This window comes from Salmo salar, chromosome ssa02 (genome assembly GCF_905237065.1).
Source record: "Salmo salar chromosome ssa02, Ssal_v3.1, whole genome shotgun sequence".
Taxonomy (NCBI): Eukaryota; Metazoa; Chordata; class Actinopteri; order Salmoniformes; family Salmonidae; genus Salmo; species Salmo salar.
In genome coordinates, this window is record NC_059443.1 from 87847862 (window position 1) to 87875112 (window position 27251).

General features: G+C 40.9%; 2 protein-coding genes and 1 pseudogene across 2 annotated transcripts in view; 1 reads left to right on the top strand and 2 right to left on the bottom strand.

The window, feature by feature from the left end:
• Nucleotides 1–27251, bottom strand: part of LOC106606985 (zinc finger protein 850-like) — an 898172-nt gene that overhangs the window by 463803 nt on the left and 407118 nt on the right. The gene's annotated exons all lie outside the window — the stretch shown is intronic.
• Nucleotides 1146–2005, top strand: LOC106595852 (zinc finger protein 180-like; annotated as a pseudogene).
• On the bottom strand, nucleotides 17483–18610 carry LOC123738723 (zinc finger protein 239-like; the record flags this gene model as incomplete). The annotated part of the gene is made up of 1 exon (XM_045713482.1): nucleotides 17483–18610. A coding segment is annotated over one exon (1128 nt), but the record flags the coding sequence as incomplete, so codon positions are not given.

A 27251-nucleotide genomic window follows, 5' to 3' on the forward strand; every position in this document is an offset into this window, starting at 1 on the left:
AGTTTTTAAATATAAAGTAGTACATTTTCGACAATAACACAAACATTATATTAAATCAGGACATTCAAACGAGCCTTACAATTATAATCCAAAGTAGTGTCAAATGATGATAATAATAATCATAATCAACCGGTAAATGGAGGCTATTTTTGCTGTCAGCCTATGAGAACTCCCCTGAGTTTTCCCCCACGGTGGTGAATTAGTGAATAGGCACAGAGCTTAATGTGAGTTTCCTTGAGTAGCACTCCTGATCTAGTGCTGTAATATTCAGAATACATTGTGAAAACTAATCTTTGCTCACCATTTTTTAAATATATATATTTTTTCACCCCTTTTTTCTCCCCAATTGGTAGTTACAGTCTTGTCTCATCGCTGCAACTCCCATACGGACTCTGGAGATGCGAAGGTCGAGAGCCATGCGTCCTCAGAAACACAACCCAACCTAGCCGCGCTGCTTCTTGACACAATGCCCATCCAACCCGGAAGCCAGCAGCACCAATGTGTCGGAGGAAACACCGTACACCTGGCGACCTGGTCAGCGTGCACTGCGCCCGGCCCGCCACAGGAGTCGCTAGTGCGTGATGAGACAAGGATATCACTTCTGGCCAAACCCTCCCCATGGGCCTCCCGGTCGCGGCCGGCTGCAACAGAGCTTGGACTCGAACCCAGAATCTCTAATGGCACAGCTTAGGCCACTTGCTCACCATTTTTGCTCCAGGCAGATATACTACATCCATAACTAGCGGTTTCTGCATTAGCAGGGAGGTGTTTCTGCAATCAAATTGTGTGCGCATCGCCCTTGTCGCAATTTTAGCAAACACAGAAAGGTGCCTATATTTGAGAACAAAAGTCGCCTGGCACACTGCTTAGGAGTTCAACAGCTTTTATTTATTTCTAGTTACTACTAATGTGAAAACAAGACTAAATATGACTATTGTTGCTCACTTGACTGTCTTAAGACAATTGTCAAGTAATTTTAATATTCATTACAGACGTCAATTGTTGTACAGTATCATGGCTACGCTGTTGGCATCACCTTTTTCAGTGGATTTTTGCTGTTGTGGGCCTTTCACCATCTGTCTGACTTGTTGTTCACAAAGGAGAGAGACGTGACTATCGTGGATCCTCTGTGGAGCCTCAACATCATGATGCTGAGGAGGCAGAGAGGAGTCTGTCCAGATCCTATCACCAGCAGAGACCCACAGGGAAGAAATCTATCTGCTGCTCTGACTGTGGGAAAGGTTGCAAATCTTCATCAGAAGAAATCACACCACTGTTTTGATTGTGGGAAGAGTTACTTAAGATTAAAATCACTACAAGTACACCTGAGAATTCACAATGGAGAGAAACCTTACAGCTGTGATCAATGTGGGAAGAGTTTTACTACATCTAGCTATCTGATTATACACCAGAGAACACATACAGGAGAGAAACCGTACAGCTGTACTCAATGTGGGAAGAGTTTTACTCAGTCAAGCAACCTGTTATCACACCAGAGGACACACACGGGAGAGAAATCTTTTAGTTGTAATCAATGTGTGAAAAGTTTTATTACATCTAGTGAACTGACTGTACACCAGAGAACACACACAGGAGAGAAACCTTATAGCTGTGATCAATGTGGGAAGACTTATATTTCATCTTGCCATCTGACTAGACACCAGCGAGTACACACAGGAGAGAAACCATTCCACTGTTCAGATTGTGGAAAAAGATTCTCAACTTCACAGAATATGAAGAAGCACCAGAAAACACACACAGGAGATAAACTTTATAGCTGTAATCAATGTGGGAAGAGTTTTACTCGGCCAGATAGCCTGATATTAAACCAGAGAACACACACACAGGAGAGAAACCTTATAGCTGTAACCAATGTGGGAATAGTTTTTCTACATCTAGAAATCTCACTAAACACCAGAGAACTCATACAGGAGAGAAACCATATAGCTGTCATCAATGTGGGAAGAGTTTTACTAGATCTAGCTATCTAACTATACACCAGAGAACACACACTTGCTGTGATCAATGTGGGAAGAGATACTCTGACTAAACATCAGAAAAAACATACATGAAGGAGTTGTTTCATGATATCAATGAAATAATGTCACAATGTAGAATGTTTTAACATTGTAGTAGGAGTATTTTAATGATATCACAATGTACAACCATAAACATTTGCCCCCTGTTCTATTGATTTCAGCATGATATGGATATTAGCGTCAGGGGGAAAATCCAGGCTCTGAAATGGAAGAGTACTATTTATGTGATTTAACAAAAAGTGACTGTGTTACACTTACCACGTTGGTGACACACTTGAATCAAAATGCAACACTTCAAAATGTAGCGAGCTGTTTTTTACAAATTGTCCTCTAACCAGGGATGTAAACATTATTCCCAGATTCCGTGTGGTTTTTGAGCTGTTAGTTTTAAAAGGACGTGCAACTTCATCTCCCTCCTGTCACACAAATGATTTTAGCATGAATAAGTGTTGTGTTCCTTTGTTTAGCGACCCCTACATTTAAATGCATCACTCCAAAATGTAGCTGACTGTCTTCTGCAGGTTGTCCTCTAACCAGTGAGGTGAAATATATCTCCCATTTCCATGTGTTTTTGTTTAGTTGTTAGTTTCAACAGCACGTACAACCTGATTTCCCCCCTAATCGATATCAGTGATTTATTGCTACTTGTCAAAACAACAGCGTTTTTGGTGCTTGTGCAGTTTATAAGGAGCTTGTTTTAAAAAATACAAGTAATATGATTATTGTGGCAGATGTTTGTGTATATAGCACATGTTATGTTTAGGTTTTCAATTTATCACAAACTGTTTCTGCATATTGGTTATTGATTTGGACATGTTAAAACTGTGTTTTGACATTGGTGATATCCCACCTAGCAACATTTAATTGAAAAGACTTTGAAAATAAGACTATGCAACCAAATATTTCATATTTACATTTCATGTAACATTTAGTAATGATAATTATTTATGTAACCAACTGACAATTTTTGGGTACAATTATATTGACATTGTTGCCCTGCTTTTAGAATATCAGGGTTAATTCTCAGATGTGCCAACCCAAATGTACTAGAGCATGACATTGGGGACTGGGCCCCGATCCAACAACATGCCTATCTAGTGAACCTTGAAAAGAGAGAGAAGCTCCGCAGTGAGGTGGAAAGTTACTACGGATATTGCAGGAGTTTCCTCTTGAAATCATTCATGTCTGTGGTAAGGACAACTTGGTTGCTGATTGTCTCAAGGCTGGGCAGTTAAAAAGTTTTGTGTTTTGCATTTAGCCAGTCCGTTGCCATTTATTTTGACTGCATGTTTTTCCGTATTGGAGATGAGTTTTGTTTTGTTTGTTTGTTCCAAGGGGACAAGAGTTCTAGAAGCTAGTGAGTTTTAGTAAAAAAAAAAATCATATGTTTATTTTGGAGAAGGTGAAGCATTGTAGTTGATTATATTTGGAAATTAAGTTGTTTTCTGTTGGTGGTGAGCAAACTTGTCCAACAAAAATATAGGATATATTTGTTGTCTTAAGGGGGAAGGTGTTACAGGCTTTGGTTTTTCCATTATTGTTTTGAGGTTGGACTTTAGCACGTCTAGCTCGTTAGCACGTCTAGCTCGTTAGCACGTCTAGCTCACGTCTAGCTCGTTAGCACGTCTAGCTCGTTAGCACGTAGGACGCACTGATTGGTGTCACCTCGTTAGTCAGTATGTGTTACACCTGTGCTGGCTTGTCCATCTCGTTAGTGGGAAGGTGTTTCACCTGAGCTGGTCCAGGTTCTATTTAAGAGTGTCTGGCCCAGTGCTCCAGTTGTCTTGATACATGTGGAGAGTCAACACCTTTAGTTGCTCTACCTTTTTGGTTTGCTTCCTGTATTTAAGTTTGGTGTGGGTTTTTCTTTTGTTTTCCTCTTCTTGGGCAGATTTAGTGGGTCTCATGGTGGGTGTCTTTTAGGTCCCAGTTGTTGTTACTAGTCAACTTTCAGTGGACACCCCCATAGTGTCTTTCAGAACCCCTCCTAAACCCCACCTGTTTAGTTGTGGTTGTTGTCAGTGACTCTTCGTTTGTTCCCCTCTTCTATTTTAGTGATATTTGCTGGGGAACTTAGCAACAAACAATGGATTAAAACAAACTTGTATTTTGGGTTAGATATTGCATCCAATTCTTAGTATTTTAATCAATGGCTTTTCATCAGAATGCTCATTAGTCTTTAAGTTGTTATTATTCTGTTTGTGTAGTAAACATTTGTTTATTTGTTTTTTCCTGTGAAGCCATTGTGTTGCATCCATGTCTGAAATGTGCTGTATAAATAAAGCTTGATTTGATTTGAACATATTGTAAAACAAATGAACCCAATGACTGACCAATCAACAGACTCTTGCAAAACCAATGAACAAAAGCAACATGGATCTTGGTCCATCTTACTTTGAAAAACAGTATCTTCCACTATGTCAAAATAGTGCTGGTATGTACATTGAGTATCACTTTTCAACCAACCAGTCCATTTGTTGAAAATAACAATATGTTAAAGGATTCAACTACTGAAAACTGAAACAAACAAATGGATCAAACAGATCAATCCCACTTTTCCAGCCTGCTGAAGGTGTGGTGGAGTGGCTTGAGGTGGTCTCCCACAGCTCTGATTATGTCATGTTCTGTGGCCTTGCTGTTCCATTTCTTGACTGCCCCTGCAACACAGAAACACATTTAGTCATATTATATAAAACACTCAAAGTAATGGATATGGAGCATCTATGGCCTCAGTTACACCTGGCACCTAAATTTGACTTCTGTCATCCGATCACTCCAAGCTGCATTAGCTTCAGATCTACCAGGATGGACCTTTGACATAGTCTGGATGCAGTCAGGCCACTGAATATCCATAAGCAATGTAAAGAGATGGGGTGAATGAGTGGGGAAAAGTACATTTTACACAAATTACCTTAATATTATCAAAGAACAAATGTGTGTGCCTGAGAGGAAATTAACTTTCGTACAGCCAAAAGGGGTGAGAAATTACACCAATATCAGTGGACAATTTGCACTAATGTAAATAAACATAGATGATGGAACATATCACCTTTTGCTGACGTGATGAACCGCTAAGGGGACATAAATATTTACCATCTAAACCATGTGTGACCTCTCACCTCTCTAGCTGTAGAAGTGTTCTTCCTAACCAGTCCCTCAACAGCTCTCTGACTGAGCTCCACCCTCACTGGGTCTTCAGAGGAGAGGAAGGCTGAGGAGGGATGGAAGGATGAATGGATCAGTCAGTCAATAAAGTGTAGAGCTGCTGTCTATGCTGTCTGACAAAATCACTATTTTAGTAGTTCATTAAAGTAAATAAGGCTTTATGACTGCTGAATACCAACTATTAATCACTTAGATCATATATTTTCAGGTAGAGATACATCCTTGGGACGTCCCTAGCACGTTGAAGTTGACATTTTAAAATGGTTACGGTTAGGGTTTAGGGTAGAGATGTCCCAAGGATCCCAGATAGCATTGACCATTGTGCATTCTTCTGTCTCTTTTACATAGCAGGTGTAAAAGAAACACAGACAAGACAAGTAGGCATGCAATGGATTATGGACATTGTAGTTAATTACATTTTATGCGCTAAACTATGTAGAATATTGGCCTGTTGGAAACTACAACTCTACTACATCACACAGTTCAGTCTGGGTCTGATTTATCTCTAGAGAAACTACAACTCCCTACTACATCACACAGTTCAGGCTGGCTCTGATTCATCTCTAGAGAAACTACAACTCCCTACTACATCACACAGTTCAGTCTGGATCTGATTTATCTCTTGTGAGGGAAAAATCTATGTTAACCTCTTACATCTAGACGTTCTGCTAGCGGAACACCTGCTCCAATATCCAATGATAGGCGTGGCGCGAATGACAAATTCCTCAAAAATACAAAAACTTCCATTAGAACATATGACTATTTCACAGCATTTTAAAGACAAGACTCTCCTTTATCTAACCACACTGTCCGATTTCAAAAAGGCTTTACAGCGAAAGCAAAACATTAGATTATGTCAGCAGAGTACCAAGCCAGAAATAATCAGACACCCATTTTTCAAGCTAGCATATAATGTCACAAAAACCCAGAAGACAGCTAAATGCAGCACTAACCTTTGATGATCTTCATCAGATGACACACCTAGGACATTATGTTATACAATACATGCATGTTTTGTTCAATCAAGTTCATATTTATATCAAAAAACAGCTTTTTACATTAGCGTGTGACCTTAAGAACTAGCATACCCCCCGCAAACTTCCGGAGGAATTTGCTAATAATTTACTAAATTACTCACGATAAACGTTCACAAAAAGCATAACAATTCTTTTAAGAATTATAGATACAGAACTCCTCTATGCACTCGATATGTCCGATTTTAAAATAGCTTTTTGGTGAAAGCACATTTTGCAATATTCTAAGTACATAGCCCAGGCATCACGGGCAAGCTCTTTAGACACCCGGCAAGTTTAGCACTCACCAATATCAGATTTACTATTATAAAAGTTTGATTACCTTTTGTTGTCTTCGTCAGAATGCACTCCCAGGACTGCCACTTCAATAACAAATGTTGGTTTGGTCCAAAATAATCCATCGTTCTATCCGAATAGCGGCGTTTTGTTCGTGCGTCCCAGACACTATCCGAAATGGTAAATAAGGGTCGTGCGCATGGCGCAATTCGTGACAAAAAAATTCTAAATATTCCATTACCGTACTTCGAAGCATGTCAACCGCTGTTTAAAATCCATTTTTATGCAATTTTTCTCGTAGAAAAGCGATAATATTCCAACCGGGAATCTCCTTTTCGGCAAACAGAGGAAAAAATCACAAAGACGGGGGCGGCCAGGTCACGCGCCTAAGCCCACAGTCCCTTGATTGGCCACTTGAGAAAGGCGATAATGTGTTTCAGCCTGGGGCTGGGATGACGACATTCAGGTTTTTCCCGGGCTCTGAGCGCCCATGGACGACGTAGGAAGTGTCACGTTAGAGCAGAGATCCTTTGTAAAAGATAGAGATGGCAAAGAAGTTCCAGAAATGGTCAGACAGGCCACTTCCTGTAAAGGAATCTCTCAGGTTTTGACCTGCCATTTGAGTTCTGTTATACTCACAGACACCATTCAAACAGTTTTAGAAACTTTAGGGTGTTTTCTATCCATATATAATAAGTATATGCATATTCTAGTTACTGGGTAGGATTAGTAACCAGATTAAATCGGGTACGTTTTTTATCCAGCCGTGAAAATACTGCCCCCTAGCCATAAGAGGTTAACCTCTTTAAGTTGATATGACTTCTAATGTGTTGAAGGATCTCTTTAAGGTTGAGAAGTTTATGTGTATGTATGTGTGGGTGTGCAACCACACACCCTCTGGGCAGACAGGTCAAAGGCGCTTGCTTGCCCCAATTCAGGGAATCATTGATCTACTTCACAGGAACTGTGTCGAGAGTGATTTCCTGTTGTTTTGACACCTCACTGGAAAACTAGAATAACTAGCTGTTGCTACAGAACAAGACGACCAATTCACAGTTAGTCTGTGTCTCGTTCTCCACACACGTACACAAACCAAGATCACGTGTTTTCTATATGAACAAGATAGTTTGACTATATAAGGCTTCTGAACTCCTTGTGTCATCGAGCTCTCGGCCTTCCACCTCAGTGTGTAGGGCTGACCAGCTACATTATTGCAAGTCTTATCAAATAAAGGTTGATTGTTTGAAGAAATGACAAAGTCTCTCCTTATTGGTTAGAATTTCCACCACAATGTGCAGTAACAATGACAGACCAGACTCATATCAGTTCACCGTCTCACCTCATACTGTATTGGAGCAGCAGCAGCTGACTGCCCAGTTCAACATCAGTTCACCGTCTCACCTCATACTGTATTGGAGCAGCAGAAGCTGACTGCCCGGTTCAACAACAGTTCACCGTCTCACCTCATACTGTATTGGAGCAGCAGCAGCTGACTGTCCGGTTCAACATCAGTTCACCGTCTCACCTCATACTGTATTGGAGCAGCAGCAGCTGACTGCCCGGTTCAACATCAGTTCACCGTCTCACCTCATACTGTTTTGGAGCAGCAGCAGCTGACTGCCCGGTTCAACATCAGTTCACCGTCTCACCTCATACTGTATTGGGGCAGCAGCAGCTGACTGCCCGGTTCAACATCAGTTCACCGTCTCACCTCATACTGTATTGGAGCAGCAGCAGCTGACTGCCCGGTTCAACATCAGTTCACCGTCTCACCTCATACTGTATTGGAGCAGCAGCAGCTGACTTGATCGTTGATGCTAATCATCATGTTTGAATCTGAGAGTAAATAGAGCCGACTACACTCTAAAAATGAAGGGTTCAACTGGAGTTGTTCTCAGATCCCCTAAGAACCGTAGGGTTCTTGGTCAATGAAAAACAGCCCCAAAAGGTTCTTCAAAGAACTTGTTAGAAGGTGGGTTCATCGAGGAACCTCCGTTGTTGCTGGACTTCTTCCGGGAACTTCGCAATTACAACTGAAAACGATGGTGACAAGTTTGGATGCGACAACAGTTAAAAAGGTTAAGTTGGGTTGATGTTTGGCTCTGAATATGTCTCGAAATAATGTATATAATAATATAACATACTAATGATGAATAACGAAGACAATGATGGTTTTCTGTGAATATCTTCCAGAACGTTACTATAGTTAATTAACGTAAATATTAGAAAGCCGGGTTTGACCGTCGGCGTTGTATGAGCTACAGTACAGTACCGTTAGCTAGCTAGCTAAAGTTACGTCCTAACTAGGCACAACTAGGTTTGGATTATTTCCTCAACTATATTCTTTCCCATATATTGTATATCGTTTCCATAAAGCCAACATGGCTTTACACTCTCATTAATGTAAGTTTCCAATCTAGAGCAGTTCTCACTTTTGTGATAATGAACTAGGTAACGTTTGCTTCGTTAACTAACTAACTAACTAACTAACTAACTAACTAAGGACGGTGACCTGTCCAGACGAGATGTTACAACGAACTGAATCGTCAATGGAGGTCTTCCTCTTTACATAGCCTGCTACAGCATGCAATACTATTAACCTGTTATGGCTAGGGGGCAGTATTTTCACGGCTGGATAAAAAACGTACCCGATTTAATCTGGTTACTACTCCTGCCCAGTAACTACAATATGCATATAATTATTGGCTTTGGATAGAAAACACCCTAAAGTTTCTAAAACTGTTTGAATGGTGTCTGTGAGTATAACAGAACTCATATGGCAGGCAAAAACCTGAGAAGATTTCATGCAGGAAGTGGCCTGTCTGACATGGTGTCGTTCTTCTTGTCTCTGTTTATTGAAGAGTGAGGATCTTAGCTGTCCCGTGACACTTCCTATGGCTGCCATAGGCTCTCAGAAGGCGGCAAAATGCTGAATCGTGGCTTTGCAGGCTCTGGCTGAAAGAAAGTAGTGCGTTTGGGTAGTGGCTGGTTACAGTACTATGAGACTCAGGCTCGTGCCCGCGTCGACCGAAAGCTTTGTTTTCTTTCCTCTGTTTAGCTAAATGGACATTCCCGGTCGGAATATTATCGCTTTTTTTACGAGAAAAATGGCATAAAAATGGATTTTAAACAGCGGTTGACATGCTTCGAAGTACGGTAATGGAATATTTAGATTTTTTTTGTCACGAATTGCGCCATGCGCACGACCCTGATTTACCATTTCGGATAGTGTCTGGGACGCACGAACAAAACGCCGCTATTCGGATAGAACGATGGATTATTTTGGACCAAACCAACATTTGTTATTGAAGTAGCAGTCCTGGGAGTGCATTCTGACAAAGACAACAAAAGGTAATCAAACTTTTATAATAGTATATCTGATATTGGTGAGTGCTAAACTTGCCGGGTGTCTAAGTAGCTTGCCCGTGATAGCTGGGCTATGTACTTAGAATATTGCAAAATGTGCTTTCACCAAAAAGCTATTTTAAAATCGGACATATCGAGTGCATAGAGGAGTTCTGTATCTATAATTCTTAAAATAATTGTTATGCTTTTTGTGAACGTTTATCGTGAGTAATTTAGTAAATTGTTAGCAAATTCCCCGGAAGTTTGCGGGGGGTATGCTAGTTCTGAACGTCACATGCTAATGTAAAAAGCTGTTTTTTGATATAAATATGAACTTGATTGAACAAAACATGCATGTATTGTATAACATAATGTCCTAGGTGTGTCATCTGATGAAGATCATCAAAGGTTAGTGCTGCATTTAGCTGTCTTCTGGGTTTTTGTGACATTATATGCTAGCTTGAAAAATGGGTGTCTGATTATTTCTGGCTTGGTACTCTGCTGACATAATCTAATGTTTTGCTTTCGCTGTAAAGCCTTTTTGAAATTGGACAGTGTGGTTAGATAAAGGAGAGTCTTGTCTTTAAAATGCTGTGAAATAGTCATATGTTTGAAAAATTTAAGTTTTTGTATTTTTGAGGAATTTGTAATTCGCGCCACGCCTATCATTGGATATTGGAGCAGGTGTTCCGCTAGCGGAACGTCTAGATGTAAGAGGTTTTAACTCACAAGGGGGCATAACGTTACATGTACAATACTATCCCATTTTGGAAACGTTACATGTACAATATTATCCCATTTTGGAAACGTTACATGTACAATACTATCCCATTTGGAAACGTTACATGTACAATACTATCCCATTTTGGAAACATTACATGTCCGCCCCCTTGTGGAGGGAAATTAATATCTTAGATGGTAGCTGTAGATGGGATTCAAATGCATAATGGTATTAATACAGTGTCTAGACTACCTCTTTTGTATAAATGCCCTTCAGAATCCAAACACAGTATTGCCACGCAGCAAAACGTTGCGTATAATCTTTCATGTCAGCCTGATAAAATATTGAACAATTTGTCTACAAAGATATCTTGAAACGTCATATTAGGCCTGTATGGCAGTACTGTTACTGTATGGCAGTACTGTATTGGCTAGTGCTTTCTCCAATATGTTCTTCTATTTTGCATTCAATTGTATGTCGATGCCATTTATATTTCAATATTTATTTTATATATATATATATATATATATATATATATATATATATATATATATATATATATATATACTGCTCAAAAAAATAAAGGGAACACTTAAACAACACAATGTAACTCCAAGTCAATCACACTTCTGTGAAATCAAACTGTCCACTTAGGAAGCAACACTGATTGACAATACATTTCACATGCTGTTGTGCAAATGGAATAGACAACAGGTGGAAATTATAGGCAATTAGCAAGACACCCCCAATAAAGGAGTGGTTCTGCAGGTGGGGACCACAGACCACTTCTCAGTTCCTATGCTTCCTGGCTGATGTTTTGGTCACTTTTGAATGCTGGCGGTGCTTTCACTCTAGTGGTAGCATGAGACGGAGTCTACAACCCACACAAGTGGCTCAGGTAGTGCAGCTCATCCAGGATGGCACATCAATGAGAGCTGTGGCAAGAAGGTTTGCTGTGTCTGTCAGCGTAGTGTCCAGAGCATGGAGGCGCTACCAGGAGACAGGCCAGTACATCAGGAGACGTGGAGGAGGCCGTAGGAGGGCAACAACCCAGCAGCAGGACCGCTACCTCCGCCTTTGTGCAAGAAGGAGCAGGAGGAGCACTGCCAGAGCCCTGCAAAATGACCTCCAGCAGGCCACAAATGTGCATGTGTCTGCTCAAACGGTCAGAAACAGACTCCATGAGGGTGGTATGAGGGCCCGACGTCCACAGGTGGGGGTTGTGCTTACAGCCCAAAACCGTGCAGGACTTTTGGCATTTGCCAGAGAACACCAAGATTGGCAAATTCGCCACTGGCGCCCTGTGCTCTTCACAGATGAAAGCAGGTTCACACTGAGCACGTGACAGAGTCTGGAGACGCCGTGGAGAACGTTCTGCTGCCTGCAACATCCTCTAGCATGACCGGTTTGGCGGTGGGTCAGTCATGGTGTGGGGTGGCATTTCTTTGGGGGGCCACACAGCCCTCCATGTGCTCGCCAGAGGTAGCCTGACTGCCATTAGGTACCGAGATGAGATCCTCTGACCCCTTGTGAGACCATATGCTGGTGCGGTTGGCCCTGGGTTCCTCCTAATGCAAGACAATGCTAGACCTCATGTGGCTGGAGTGTGTCAGCAGTTCCTGCAAGAGGAAGGCATTGATGCTATGGACTGGCCCGCCCATTCCCCAGACCTGAATCCAATTGAGCACATCTGGGACATCATGTCTCGCTCCATCCACCAACGCCACGTTGCACCACAGACTGTCCAGGAGTTGGCGGATGCTTTAGTCCAGGTCTGGGAGGAGATCCCTCAGGAGACCATCCGCCACCTCATCAGGAGCATGCCCAGGCGTTGTAGGGAGATCATACAGGCACGTGGAGGCAACACACACTACTGAGCCTCATTTTGACTTGTTTTAAGGACATTACATCAAAGTTGGATCAGCCTGTAGTGTGGTTTTCCACTTTAATTTTGAGTGTGACTCCAAATCCAGACCTCCATGGGTTGATAAATTGGATTTCCATTCATTATTTTTGTGTGATTTTGTTGTCAGCACATTCAACTATGTAAAGAAAAAAGTATTTAATAAGATTATTTCATTCATTCAGATCTAGGATGTGTTATTTTAGTGTTCCCTTTATTTTTTTGAGCAGTATATATATATATATTTTAATGCTTGTAAGACTATTTTTTGACACATTTTATCTTCCTTTGAAATTCTCATAGGACAGAACATGGACACAATGCAATTGGGATCAAGAAGAAGGTACAGATATGTTGTAGGACAGCTGCATTTGAAGTGTACATTTAACCTACATAGCAGTCAATACAAACTGAAATGTATTAGCATGTGCAAATGATCTTTTCAGATCTTCTCAGAAATGAATCAAGTCCATGGAATGGATACAGACAAAAATATATTTCAAGGACTAGCAGAGGCAGAGAGGCGAGGACATCATCCTGCTATTTTGACAGTCCCTGAAGGACAATACAGAAGAGGGATTTGCTCTTATTCCTTCCATTTCTCTAATGTATTTTGTAATAAAATTAGCAAGTGTAGTATGATCATTGATTTACTTTACTAGGACTGGAGACCACAGCAGCGATTCTGCTCTTGCCCTACCTCTTCAATGAGGACCCGAGTGGCCTTTATGTCCGTGACAAGGTATGTCTATACACCAACCATCTGTTTCTTCATAAACATAGGTGCGCATGCTTATATAAAACTACAGCTGAACATTTGTTATGTTCTTTGTTAATTGTATGTGTATTAATCTTTTCTTACTTTTGTTGACACAGATTTCACCGCTCTTCACTCCTTTACTGCACATCGGTGGAAATCCATTTCACCATGAGAGTGAAATCCCGCTGGCCTTTGATGGGGAGAACATCCACACCCTCGAGGATGTCCCCATGGGACTTGGAGCTCTGCTACGGCTGTATTTTTATTTTCCCTTAAATTTCCCCAAAATGTCAGAAAAACACTTATGTTCTTAAGTTACTGTGTTCTGGGGATAAGAGAAGTTGGGGTGAAGTTACCAGGGCTGGTCATAAAGATGTAAAACTTCCTAACATAACTATGCGGATACGATATACACACTTAAGCTGAAAAATCTGTATTTAGCATCAAGTCTACAATATTGTTAGTTTACCTGTGATTCATTTTTAATGTTTTTACTGTACATCATTATTTATTTTTTAAATGTCATGAAAAGCACTATACAAAGTAAATGTGTTAATTATTATGGTCTGACGTTTGCAGAAATGTTGCAATTTGGTAAATTGTTTTGTAAATATTAATTCATATTTGTGGTTCCACTAAATAAACAATTAATTTTGTATATCAATATTGTCAATATTATTATTATTAAAATATGTTTTTATAATGGATGGAGGGTGGACAGGGAGTTAAAAAATGAACCCCAAAAGGTTCTTTGAGGAACCATGATAAGGGGTTCTTCAAATACCTTATGGGGTTCCCACAAAATGTTCTTCAAATAACTTTTAGGGGTTCCCCCACAGTTTCAATTTGAAGAACCTCTAAAGGATACTCCAGGAACCTTGTTGAAAGTCACCTTGTCCGAGAGACATTTACATAGTTATACACAGCCCAATTTGGGATGACTATTTTAGGGCGAAATAGCGGCCACAACAGACAGACCTGATATCGCCCATAATTTAATGTCCATGCTGACTGGGTATGACCAAAGTTATTATATTTAGCTACACTTTGTAGTACATTTTTACACTATATTAAATGTTTCTGATGCCACATCGCCCGTTTTCAAAGGGAGTCGTTGGTTTTTAGGGGCAGTCGCTTTTTGTCTGAAAGTATTTTCAACTGCGATACCAACTCCAGTCAGCAGATGGCGATGTGCGTCTTTCAGGTAATTCTGCCACTGTGACGTATAATCTAGTGGACGGGACGCTTCTTCAACATCAACAGCTAGTCAGCCACCTTGCTTCACTCTAACTTTATGGAAAAAGGTTAATTCAATAATTAAAGTGTAACCAATGTAAAATGGCTAGCTAGTTAGCAGGGTGCGCGCTAATAGCGTTTCAATCGGTGACGTCACTCGCTCTGAGACCTTGAAGTAGGAACTATAGATCTCTATGAGGAACTATAGACCTCTAGGAGGAATTATAGACCTCTAGGAGAAACTATAGACCTCTAGGAGAAACTATAGACCTCTAGGAGAAACTATAGACCTCTAGGAGGAACTATAGATCTCGGAGAGGAACTATAGACCTCTGTGAGGAACTATAGACCTCTGTGAGGAACTATAGACCTCTGAGAGGAACTATAGATCTCTAGGAGGAACTATAGATCTCTAGGAGGAACTATAGATCTCTAGGAGGAACTATAGGTCTCTGTGAGGAACTAAAGATCTCTGTGAGGAACTAAAGATCTCTGTGAGGAACTATAGATCTCTGAGGAACTATAGATCTCTATGAGGAACTATAGAGCTCTGTGAGGAACTATAGAGCTCTAGGAGGAACTATAGATCTCTATGAGGAACACAACTCTCATATCACAGTCACACAACTCTCATTTCCACATTCACACAACTCATCAGTCACACAACTCTCATATCACCGTCACACAACTCTCATATCACAGTCACACAATGCTATTCCCAAACATACCTAATCAATTAGTTGTTTTTCAACAATATTTTAACCTGCAGGAATATTTTCACATTTCTATCTCATGCTCATCTATACTCGGCTCGCTGCCTCTCAGATCAAAGGTGGGTTCATCTGCTCCGTTCCCAAAGTGTGGTCTCCCTGAGATACCAAGTTAGAGGGATCCCTCATGCACCATTTACCCAGGTCACCAGGAGCGGTCACCAAGTGAAGATTCACATCCCCATCGCCAAATGTGGTTGTTCATTTCTTTAAAATCAAATGAGACAAACTTATCACACAAGTCAGAGTTATTCTTTATTCACTTAATAAGGGAGCAGGGCAATACAACGCACACATATAAAGTGAATCGATTGAGCGCTCTACAATAATGATGGCTGGTCGACGTATCACCCCCAGATGAAAGTACAAAGGTCTTTTATAGCCAAGACAGACCCCTTTCAACCTACACAAACAACAGATGTATAGAACGGGTCACAAGGTTAAGATTTGTATGAAAGATACTTATAATTCTCAGCAGACAGTATCTGCTGTAAAAACAGTACTCTTTCTGTAGAGACCAGGGTCTGGCCCTGGGGTCATCTCTCCCTGGTACCATATAGAACAGAAACATTAACTCATGCTCTGGAATGCGGTCTCTTTAGGTTTTATCACCCAAAAGACATTGTAAATCTCCTGTCAGTGTTTTCTCCCAGAGGCCCATCCTCAGCAGAACACATAAAACAACAATTGATGCAATAAAAGTATGAAACATAATCTTGCAGTTTTGCGCTGTCAGTGTCCACTGAAAGTTGACTAGTAACAACAACTGGGACCTAAAAGACACCCACCATGAGACCCACTAAATCTGCCCAAAAGAGGAAAACAAAAGAAAAACCCCCAACAAACTTAAAGACAGGAAGTAAACCAAAAAGGTAGAGCAACTAAAGGTGGTGACTCTCCACATCTATCAAGACAACTGGAGCACTGGGCCAGACACTCTTAAATAGAACCTGGACCAGCTCAGGTGAAACACCTTCCCACTAACGAGATGGACAAGCCAGCACAGGTGTAACACATACTGACTAACGAGGTGACACCAATCACTGCGTCCTACGAGCTAGACGTGCTAACGAGCTAGACGTGCTAAAGTCCAACCTCAAAACATAAAATGGAAAAACCAAAGACTAACACCTTAAAAGTTTGCTCACCATCAACAGAAAACAACTTCCATTTCACATTATAATCAACTACAATGCTTCACCTTCACCAATATAAACATGGTGTCTACTGGCTGTCAACAATTAAAAACAAGAAAAAAAACATTTTTCCCCACTAGCTTCTAGAACTCTCGTCCTCTTGGAACGAGCCCAAACAAAACTCATCTCCAATACGGAAAAACGTGCAGTCAAAATAAATTGTGATCCATGGTAACGCACTGCCTAAACGCAAAACACAAATATTTTTGGCTGCCCTTCCTTGTGAGAATTAACCCTGATATTCTAAAAGCAGTGCAACAATGTCAATACAATTGCACAAAAAATTTGTCAGTTGGTTGCATAAATAATTATCATTACTAAATGTTTCATGAAATGTAAATATGAAATATTTGGTTGCATAGTCTTATTTTCAACAGCTTTTCAATTACATTTTGCTATGTGGGATATCCCCAATGTCAAAACACAGTTTTAACGTGTCCAAATCAATAACCAATATGCAGAAACCGTTTGTGATATATTGAAAACCTAAACATAACATATGCTATGTACATAAACATCTGCCACAATAACTATATTACTTGTATTTTTTAAACAAGCACCTTATAAACTGCACAAGCACCAGAAACGCTGTTTTTTTTTGACAAGTAGCAATAAATCACTGATATCAATTAGGGGGGAAATCAGGTTGTACGTGCTGTTGAAACTAACACAACTAAAGAAACACATGGAAATGGGAGATGTATTTTACCTCACTGATTAGAGGACAACCTGCAGAAGTCAGTCAGCTACATTTTGGAGTGATACATTTTAATTTAGGGGTTGCTAAACAACGGAACGCAACACTTATTTGTCATCACTCATCGATATCATGTTGAAATCAATTGTGCGAGAGGAGGGAGATGAGGTTGCACGTCCTGTTAAAACTAACAGCTCAAAAACCACACAGAATATGGGAATAATGTGTACATCACTGGTTAGAGGACAACTTGTAGAAAACAGTTAGCTACACTTTGAGGAGTTGCATTTTGATTCAAGTGGGTCGCCAACGTGGTAAGTGTAACACAGCTCTTTTTGAGTTAGTCACAGCTATGAGGTTTCTCTCCTGTATGTGTTCTCTGGTGTATTGTCAGTTGGCCAGACTGAACAAAACTCTTCCCACATTGATCACAGTTATAAGGTTTCTGTCCTGTGTGTATTCTCTGGTGCACTTTCAGATCTCCAGATTGACCAAAACTCTTCCCACATTGACCACAGCTATAAGGTTTCTCTCCTGTGTGTGTTCTCTGGTGTATTGTCAGCTGACCAGATCGAACAAAACTCTTCCCACATTGAGCACAGATATAAGGTTTCTCTCCTGTGTGTGTTCTCTGGTGTATATTCAGAGTGCTAGATGTAGTAAAACTCTTCCCACATTGACCACAGCTATAAGGTTTCTCTCCTGTGTGTGTTCTCTGGTGCACTGTCAGATAGCTAGATGTAGAACAACTCTTCCCACATTGATCACAAGTATAAGGTTTCACTCCTGTGTGTGTTCTCTGGTGTAGAGTCAGACTGCTAGATTTAGTAAAACTCTTCCAACATTGACCACAGCTAAAAGGTTTCTCTCCTGTGTGTGTTCTCTGGTGTAGAGTCAGAGTGCCAGATGTAGTAAAACTCTTGCCACATTGACCACAGCTATAAGATTTCTCTCCTGTGTGTGTTCTCTGGTGTAGAGTCAGAGTGCCAGATGTAGTAAAACTCCTGCCACATTGACCACAGCTATAAGGTTTCTCTCCTGTGTGTGTTCTCTTGTGTAGAGTGAGAGAGCCAGATCGACCAACCCTCTTCCCACATTGACCACAGCTATAAGATTTCTCTCCTGTGTGTGTTCTCTGGTGTGATACCAGATGGCAAGATATACCAAAACTCTTCCCACATTGATCACAGCTGTAAGGTTTCTCTCCTGTGTGTGTTCTCTGGTTTGATACCAGATGGCAAGATGGACCAAAACTCTTCCCATATTGAACACAGCTATAACGTTTCTCTCCTGTGTGTGTTCTCTGATGAATTTTAATGCCTGATGAGGTGAATCTCTTCCCACAGTCAGAGCAGCAGTGAGTTCTCTTCCCTGTGGATCTCTGCAGGTGTTTCTTGAGGTGTTCTGATCTGGAGAGACTCTTCTCTACCTCTTCAGCATCAAGAGGTTGTTGAGGCTCCCCAGAGGATCCACGATAGTCACGTATCTCTCCTGTGTGAACAACAAAGTCAGACAGATGATATAAATGCCCACAACAGCGGTAATCCACTGTAAAAGGTGATGCCAACAGCGTAGCCATGATGTTGTACAACAATTGACGTCTGTAATAAATGTTAAAATGAATGTTAAAATTATTTAACAATTGTCTTAAAATGAGCAAGAATAGTCATAGTAACATCGATGATTGTAGGCTAGAAATAAGATATTCATGTTGTTGAAACTCTAAGCAGTGTGCCAGACGACTTTTGGTCTCCAATATAGGCCCCTTTCTGTGTTTGCTAAAATTGCAGCACGAGGGTGATGCACATGCAATTTGATTGCAGAAACTCCTCCCTGCTAATGAGGAAACCGATCGTTATGGATGTACTATATGTGCCTAGAGCAAAAATGGTGAGCAAAGACTTTAGTTTTTCACAATGTTTTCTGAATGTGAATGGGGGAAAACTCAGGGAAGTAACCTCCATTTCCAGGTTGCTTATGAGTACATTTCACACTACTTTGGATTATAATTGTAAGGCTTGTTTGAATGTCCTGCTTAATATAATGTTTGCTACAGTATTAAGAACCGCGTTAATGACAGTATCCATTTGGGTGTTCTCAATAAAGTTAAGATTTTTAAAATGTATTTTACATTTTTTTTAAATTAAAAATTCACCTTTATTTAACCAGGTAGTCCAGTTGAGAACAAGTTCTCAATTACAACTGTGACCTGGGCAGGATAAAGCAAAGCAGTGCGACAAAAAACAACACAGAGTTACACGTGGAATAAACAAACATACAGTCAATAACACAATAGAAAAATGTATATACAGTGTGTGCAAATGGAGTACGGAGGTAAGGCAATAAATAGGCCATAGTAGCGAAGTAATTACAATTTAACACTGGAGTGATAGATGTGCAGATGATGATGTGCAAGTAGAAATACTGGTGCGCAAAAGAGCAAATAAAGTAAATAAAAACATGGGGATGAGGTAGGTAGTTGGATGGGCTATTTACAGATGGGCTGTGTACAGCTGCAGCGATCGGTAAGCTGCTCAGATAGCTGATGCTTAAAGTTAGTGAGGGAGATATAAGTCTCCAACTTCAGAAATGTTTGCAATTCGTTCCAGTCATTGGCAGCAGAGAACTGGAAGGAAAGGCGGCCAAAGGGGTGTTGGCTTTGGGGATGACCAGTGAGATATACCTGCTGGAGCGCGTGCTATGTGTGGGTGTTGCTATGGTGACCAGTGAGCTGAGATAAGGAGGAGCTTTACCTAGCAAAGACTTATAGATGACCTGGAGCCAGTGGGTTTGGCGACGAATATGTAGCGAGGGCCAGCCGACGAGAGCATACAGGTCACAGTGGTGGGTGGTATATGGGGCTTTGGTGACAAAACGGATGGCACTGTGATAGACTGCATCCAGTTTGCTGAGTAGAGTGTTGGAGGCTATTTTGTAAATGATATGGCCGAAGTCAAAGATCGGTAGAATAGTCAGTTTTATGAGGGTATGTTTGGCAGCGTGAGTGAAGGCGGCTTTGTTGCGAAATAGGAAGCCAATTCTAGATTTAATTTTGGATTGGATATGCTTAATCTGAGTCTGGAAGGAGAGTTTACAGTCTAACCAGATACCTAGGTATTTGTAGTTGTCCACATATTCTAAGTCAGAACCGTCCAGAGTAGTGATGCTAGTCGGGCGGGCGGGTGCGGGCAGCGATCGGTTGAAGAGCATGCAATTTAGTTTTACTAGCGTTTAAGAGCAGTTGGAGGCCACAGAAGGAATGTTGAATGACAATGAAGCTCGTTTGGAGGTTTGTTAACACAGTGTCCAAAGAAGGGCCAGATGTATACAGAATGGTGTCATCTGCGTAGAGGTGGATCAAGGAATCACCCGCAGCAAGAGCGACATCGTTGAAATATACAGAGAAAAGAGTTGGCCCGAGAATTGAACCCTGTGGTACCCCTATAGAGAACGCCAGAGGTCCGAACAACAGGCCAGGTCGATGAAGACGGCTGCATAGTACTGTATTTTATCGATGGCGGTTATGATATTGTTTAATACTTTGAGCGTGGATGAGGTGCACCCATGATCAGCTCGGAAACCGGATTGCACAGTGGAGAAGGTACGGTGGGAATCGAAATGGTCAGTGATCTGTTTGTTAACTTGGATTTCGAAGACTTTAGAAAGGCAGGACAGGTCTGTAACAGTTTGGGTCTAGAGTGTCCCTTTGAAGAGGGGCGGAAGCTTTCCAATCTTTAGGAATCTCGGACGATACGATTGGATTACAAGATGACTCTCAGTTAAAGACCATTGGATTTAGCAAACTCTGAAATTATTTAATATTTCTGTGCCCACGAAAACTGTTTTCCCAGCGTAACATAAGGAGCCACTCAATTATACATAGTTGAGTGCATTTCAGAATACAAAAAAAACTGTCCGACAGCAAGATCCAGTATTTAAGTTGAAGTTCATCATATGACAAGCGTAATGTTATGACTATAACTACTGTTCCCTGAAGGAGGGAAACTAGGTACAACATACTATTAAATCCACGCCTCGCTGGTAGCCCTGCCTTCTACAGGTGATGAGCGTGAGGCTTGGATTTATTCCTTAAATGTAATACCGCTCTTCACCTACCCAGGAAGGGGTGGGGCCAAACAGGTGTTGTACCTCATTTCCCTCCTTCAGGGAACAGTAATTATAGTGTTAGGTTCTAATTTTTCAGAGTAAATAACTCACGGACACTAGAGAAGCTTAACCAAGTTTAATTCTTCCCAAAGGGAAGCTTACAGCTGTAATTCAGACAAAAACATGTTCTCACCATCACAAGTATATATACCCCACTTTGGACACGCCTCCTTCTCTCCAATCCTTACATCTTCTGGTTCAACAGAAAGAGGGTAACAGGATACTAAACCCTTATTACTCCCTTCAGGGGATCTGACCTGACCTCCTGACCTCAACCCCTCCTTCGCCTAATCCGCAGATGTCCATCCGCTTCCCCTAAAGCAATCCTGTGATCTCCTCCTGTCCACCCAGCACATTCCACAGCCACTCTGTCTTTCTACAGATCTCACTCCTTTTTATACTCTGCGTCTGATCTATCATGTCTTTAATATCTCAATGTTCAAAGTTTAGCCCGAATCCAACAATAGTGATAAAGTTACACTCCCGTTCAACTTCTGTAAAACATACTACAGGAAAATACAATCATTCCCCCATGCCGACCCAAACGGATACTAAATTAAACGGCCCCTGGCAGACCACCCAGACCTGACCCCGCAAGATGCGTCAGTTGTCAATTTGTCTTTTGTTTTAAACACTCCTGTCAATGTTGAGTAAGGACGCACACCTGATTACACATATAGAAGTAGGACTAGTCTACCTGGCCTGTGTGCAAATGTAGGCCTATAAATGTGCCCATTTGGGGATGTCTGATAGTATTTCTGATTGTCTTAATGCACCACCACTAATGAGTTGTGGAAGTTCTCAAAGCACATTTTTTTCACCTCAAACAGCAAGTAAACAAAGTCTAATCAAAATCAATTGCAAATGAGAATAACTCCTCAAAGTATTTGAAAAATATTTCCAGCTCTCGCCCTTTCCATAACCACTCGGCACAAAAGGGAAAAATGTAATGCTCTGATCCAGTGGAAATGTCAAAATACCTGATTACTTCTTATCCCTTTCACAAATAGCCGACAGCTGTGTCTGTCCAGAACTCACTGGAGCAGGAAACCGAGGGCCCAGAATATTTTATACAATGTTTCAAGTTCGTTATAGACAGGCCATGTGATTTATTGGATATTTATTTGCAATGTTTTTATTTGTTGGCTTTATGTAGGCTATTTTTTACATAGTTGGCAATGGCAATAAAAGTTACTTTTAGATTTGTATAATTTTCATTTATATTTAGATAGAATGCAGATTAATCACAGACAATGATTTTGAGATACTATTATAAATTAAATGAAACTGTTCCACAGAAATGTGCATATGAAAATCATAACTGGCACCAAATCAGTAGAAATGGTCATATAAATTTGCACTCCAAACGTAGGTTGCTGACTGCTTGTGTAGCCTATTACCAGCAACGTCAGAATGTATGAAGGCCAGCAGGAGGTGGTGGTTCAGGAAGAGTTTCTTCTCTTCTGGTTGGGCTATATTGATGTAATGGCATGAAAATAAATTGGCTGAATATTATACAATGACTTATCAACAGCTCTAACAATTTGACCCCCACAGGAAATCTACACTGGCAATTATAGAATATACTATATAGCCTAGAAACCTGGTTAAACGATCATTATGACATCATGGATGAATTCTAGAATATACTATGTATCCTAGAAACCTGGCTAAACTATCATTATGACATCATGCATGAATTCTAGAATATAATATATATCCAAGAAACCTGGTTAAACTATCATTATGACATCATGGATGAATTCTAGAATATACTATATAGCCTAGAAACCTGGTTAAACTATCATTATAACATCATGGATGAATTCTAGAATATACTATATATCCTAGAAACCTGGTTAAACTATCATTATGACATCATGGATGGCCAGTCTTTGTATTCGTAGTGTAGTGAATTCAGGGGGGTAGCCCTGAGCTGAACTCAAACCTGGGTCCAGCGACTATCAAGCCAACAACTTATAACTGTTACGCCAAGATGTCTGAACTTCATGACGAGGTCGCTAGGTTTTGGGTTACGGTTTCTACAATAGCTTTCTCTATGAATTTGAGAGTGGTTACATTTCTCCTTCCCCCATCCCTCATCTGTTTACCAAACCAAGCCTCTGGGCAGCCATTTAGTTTGTTTAAATCCTAGGTTGTCCCTTTTAAAAAGCCACACAATCAACCAATCTGCAGTACAAACAATAACAAAGCTGTAATTCCACCACTGTTTTGGTAATAAGATGATGATGATGGGGCTGGAGAAATATAACTGGTCTCAAATTCATAGACAGACCTATGGATGCAAGGACTGACCATCCATGATAAACATTATAGTTTAAACCATGTTGAGGCTATACAGTGTTAATTTACAATGTTTCTGAACATTGGAGTAAAAAAAGCTTATTTGGGGTTCTGATGGGGTACAACAGTTGAACTAAGCTCATGAGGCATGTGTTATATTCTTCAAGAATCAATGGCTATAAATAAATAATTTAAAAGTCACAATATGGGTGTAGCAATTGCAGATTTCCCCTTTAACACCACACATCAGCTCAACAACTGCAGAGTTTGTGCCTCTGTTTTTAAGACAGTACTTACTAGTGTTAACCAGGGCCCGTTTATCGTTAGAACCATTGGATGCCTTAACATGCCTTTGGGAAACCGAGCCCAGATATCCAGTTTCCTTCTCTTCATCCTCCTCTTCTTCCAATGTGACAGTCATCTCCCCCTCCTCCTCTTTCACTCTGAACGAGTCTTCCTCTTCTTTAACAGTAACGTCTTTCTCTTCTTCTTTCACTATAACAGCCTCCTCTTCTTCTTCCTCTTCCTCTTTCACGACAACGTTCAGCCACAGACCTTCTTTCTCCGTCCAGCAGACCTCTTCTTTAGCAGGAGGAGAGTAGCTTAGTGAGCTCATGTTGGGGATGTTAGCTAGCTAGCTAGGCTCATGCTAACTTAACCAGCCCGCTAGCTGACTAATAACAACAACACCGTAAATATGAAATTAAATCGAATAACTGACTAGACGACAGTAGTGGGTTTAAAACACAGTGGCTAATATACACGAAAGCGTCTAAAGAGCTTTATTGGTTCGGCTATTTTGTCTAGCAAGCTAACGAGGTGGCTGAATAACTGTTGCTACTGTTGAAAGAAGCGTTTCGTCCACTAGATTATACGTCACACTAACAGCATTACCTTAAATTCCCAGACCGCCATCTGCTGACTGGAGTGGGTAACGCAGTAAAATGTTTATTTTATTTTCAGACAACAAGTTAAAGTGTAGGAAGCGTTAGTTTTCACTTTTTTTTCATGAGTTTTTACTCACCAGTGTAACAACACATTGTGGTTAAAGACTTAGCAACTTAGTTGTAGTCACGATCTAGTTACCTATATGTACAAGCAGTTGTGTTATTGCGTTGTTAACTTATTTCCGGATATCTTCTAAACTACCCACAATGCACTATGTGCTACAGCGTTTGTATGCTAGCTCGGTATCTAGCTCAAGCTTGTCAACATTAGCCACACCTCATGCTTTCATATACTGTGTGGTTGTGATATCTAGCGGGAACGCATTAGCACGGTAGGCTCTGCTGCCTTGTTGTCAGTAGGGATGTTATGTTTGATACCGGAGCTACGAGGCCTGCGTCCAAATCGCTAAGCAGTAAACTTCAAAGCAGTGTACCGATGCCTGTATCACTTTATCAGCAGCACGTCATCAATGACGTCTGAAGCTTCATTTCATCAAACAACCACCTGATTGGTTTGGTATTGGGCTTGTTCGACACTGCAGGCGACTGCAGACTGACTGATTTACAAATCACATTATATCATAAATAACTACTCATTATAATTTATAAATCAGTCAGCCAGTCACCATTTACCCACAATGCAGCATGGATTTTATGCTCTCGAACACGGCAAGGCTATGGTGCTACGGTGTGGGATGTCATCTATAATAATGACAAAGTCTATGCTGCTACGGTGTGGAACGTCATCTATAATAATGACTTAAAGGCTATGCTGCTCCGGTGTGTGATGTCATCTATAATAATGACATAAAGGCTACGCTGCTCCGGTGTGGGATGTCATCTATAATAATGACATAAAGGCTATGCTGCTACGGTGTGGGATGTCATCTATAATAATGACATAAAGGCTACGCTGCTCCGGTGTGGGACGTCATCTATAATAATGACATAAAGGCTATGCTGCTACAGTGTGGGATGTCATCTATAATAATGACATAAAGGCTATGCTGCTACGGTGTGGGATGTCATCTATAATAATGACATAAAGTCTATGCTGCTACAGTGTGGGATGTCATCTATAATAATGACATAAAGGCTATGCTGCTACGGTGTGGGATGACATCTATAATAATGACAAAGTCTACGCTGCTACGGTGTGGGATGTCATCTATAATAATGACATAAAGGCTACGCTGCTCCGGTGTGGGATGTCATCTATAATAATGACATAAAGGCTACGCTGCTACGGTGTGGGATGTCATCTATAATAATGACATAAAGGCTATGCTGCTACGGTGTGGGATGTCATCTATAATAATGACATAAAGGCTATGCAGCTACGGTGTGGGATGTCATCTATAATAATGACATAAAGGCTATGCTGCTACGGTGTGGGATGTCATCTATAATAATGACATAAAGGCTATGCTGCTACAGTGTGGGATGTCATCTATAATAATGACATAAAGGCTATGCTGCTACGGTGTGGGATGTCATCTATAATAATGACTTAAAGGCTATGCTGCTACAGTGTGGGATGTCATCTATAATTATTTGGCTGTTCTAAATTCTGTTTTGCTCAAAGCCTTGTGTAATGAACCTATTTTTGAGACAATTGGCTGGAAAGGATCAATGCTTCAGGAAGCTTTGTTTCCCCATCATGGAATCTATCTATTTTTGATGCTGTGATTTTCCCTACCATCATTCTGTATTTCTCTGCTCTTCTGATCTGCAGTCATGTTTTATTTGGGTTTTGTTAGTTGGGTTCAAACTGGTCTCCATTAGTTGGGCTCCAGCTCGCTGACCATAGTGTCACGAACCGGCTCGAAGACCGTAACAAAAAGTGAGACAACGTGGAGATAAAGAATAACAAAATATATTTATTAACAGAAGTAAAGTAAATAGAATTAACAATGGTGTGTGTTTAGTCAGTAGTGTAAGTGAGTGGTCGCGTGTATACATGTGATAATGAGGGGTGTTGAAAGGTTCCAACGCAAACAACCAAAATCTGTCTGTGTCTGCATGGAGAGAGTCTCCTCAATGAACGGGGAAGAGGTGCATTTATCCTGGGACACACCCAGCCCAGGTGTGTCCCATTTCACTGACGACCCTCCCGGCTCCGCCCACCGACATCCTATTAAGGAAAAACAAGAGAAAAGAGATAGAATTCAGCAGACAGAGTGGGAGGGTTGTCACAGCAGTCTGATGATATACCAGGGACTGGGGATGTAGTTAGGGTTGTATGCAGTCTGGTGATATACCAGGGACTGGGGATGCAGTTAGGTTTGTATGTAGCATGGTGTCATGACATTGGCCTCTTTTGGTACAGGGAGGACAGTTGACCCCCTCCCTTTTGCACCACCACCCAACCTACCTCCCCCCCAAACCAGGCCCTGTGTGAAAGGGTTGTAAAAACTCTAAAATTCCAGGAGAGTCTCTGGCCACATGGCCCATAGAGAGACACAGGAAATTCTTCCAACTCACAGAATTGGGGAGCCAATGCGACATTTGTGTTCTGGAGAAGGTATGGAAGATTGGTGAAGAATCCAGCTACGAACTGATCCGCTTGGTACAATTTTGTGATACTCAGAAGAGACAATATAGCCATATTACCATAAAACTGTTTATATAATAGCCTCAGCTTGAGACTTGCATCATAATGGTTGTATAGAATGTATTAATAAGGATAAA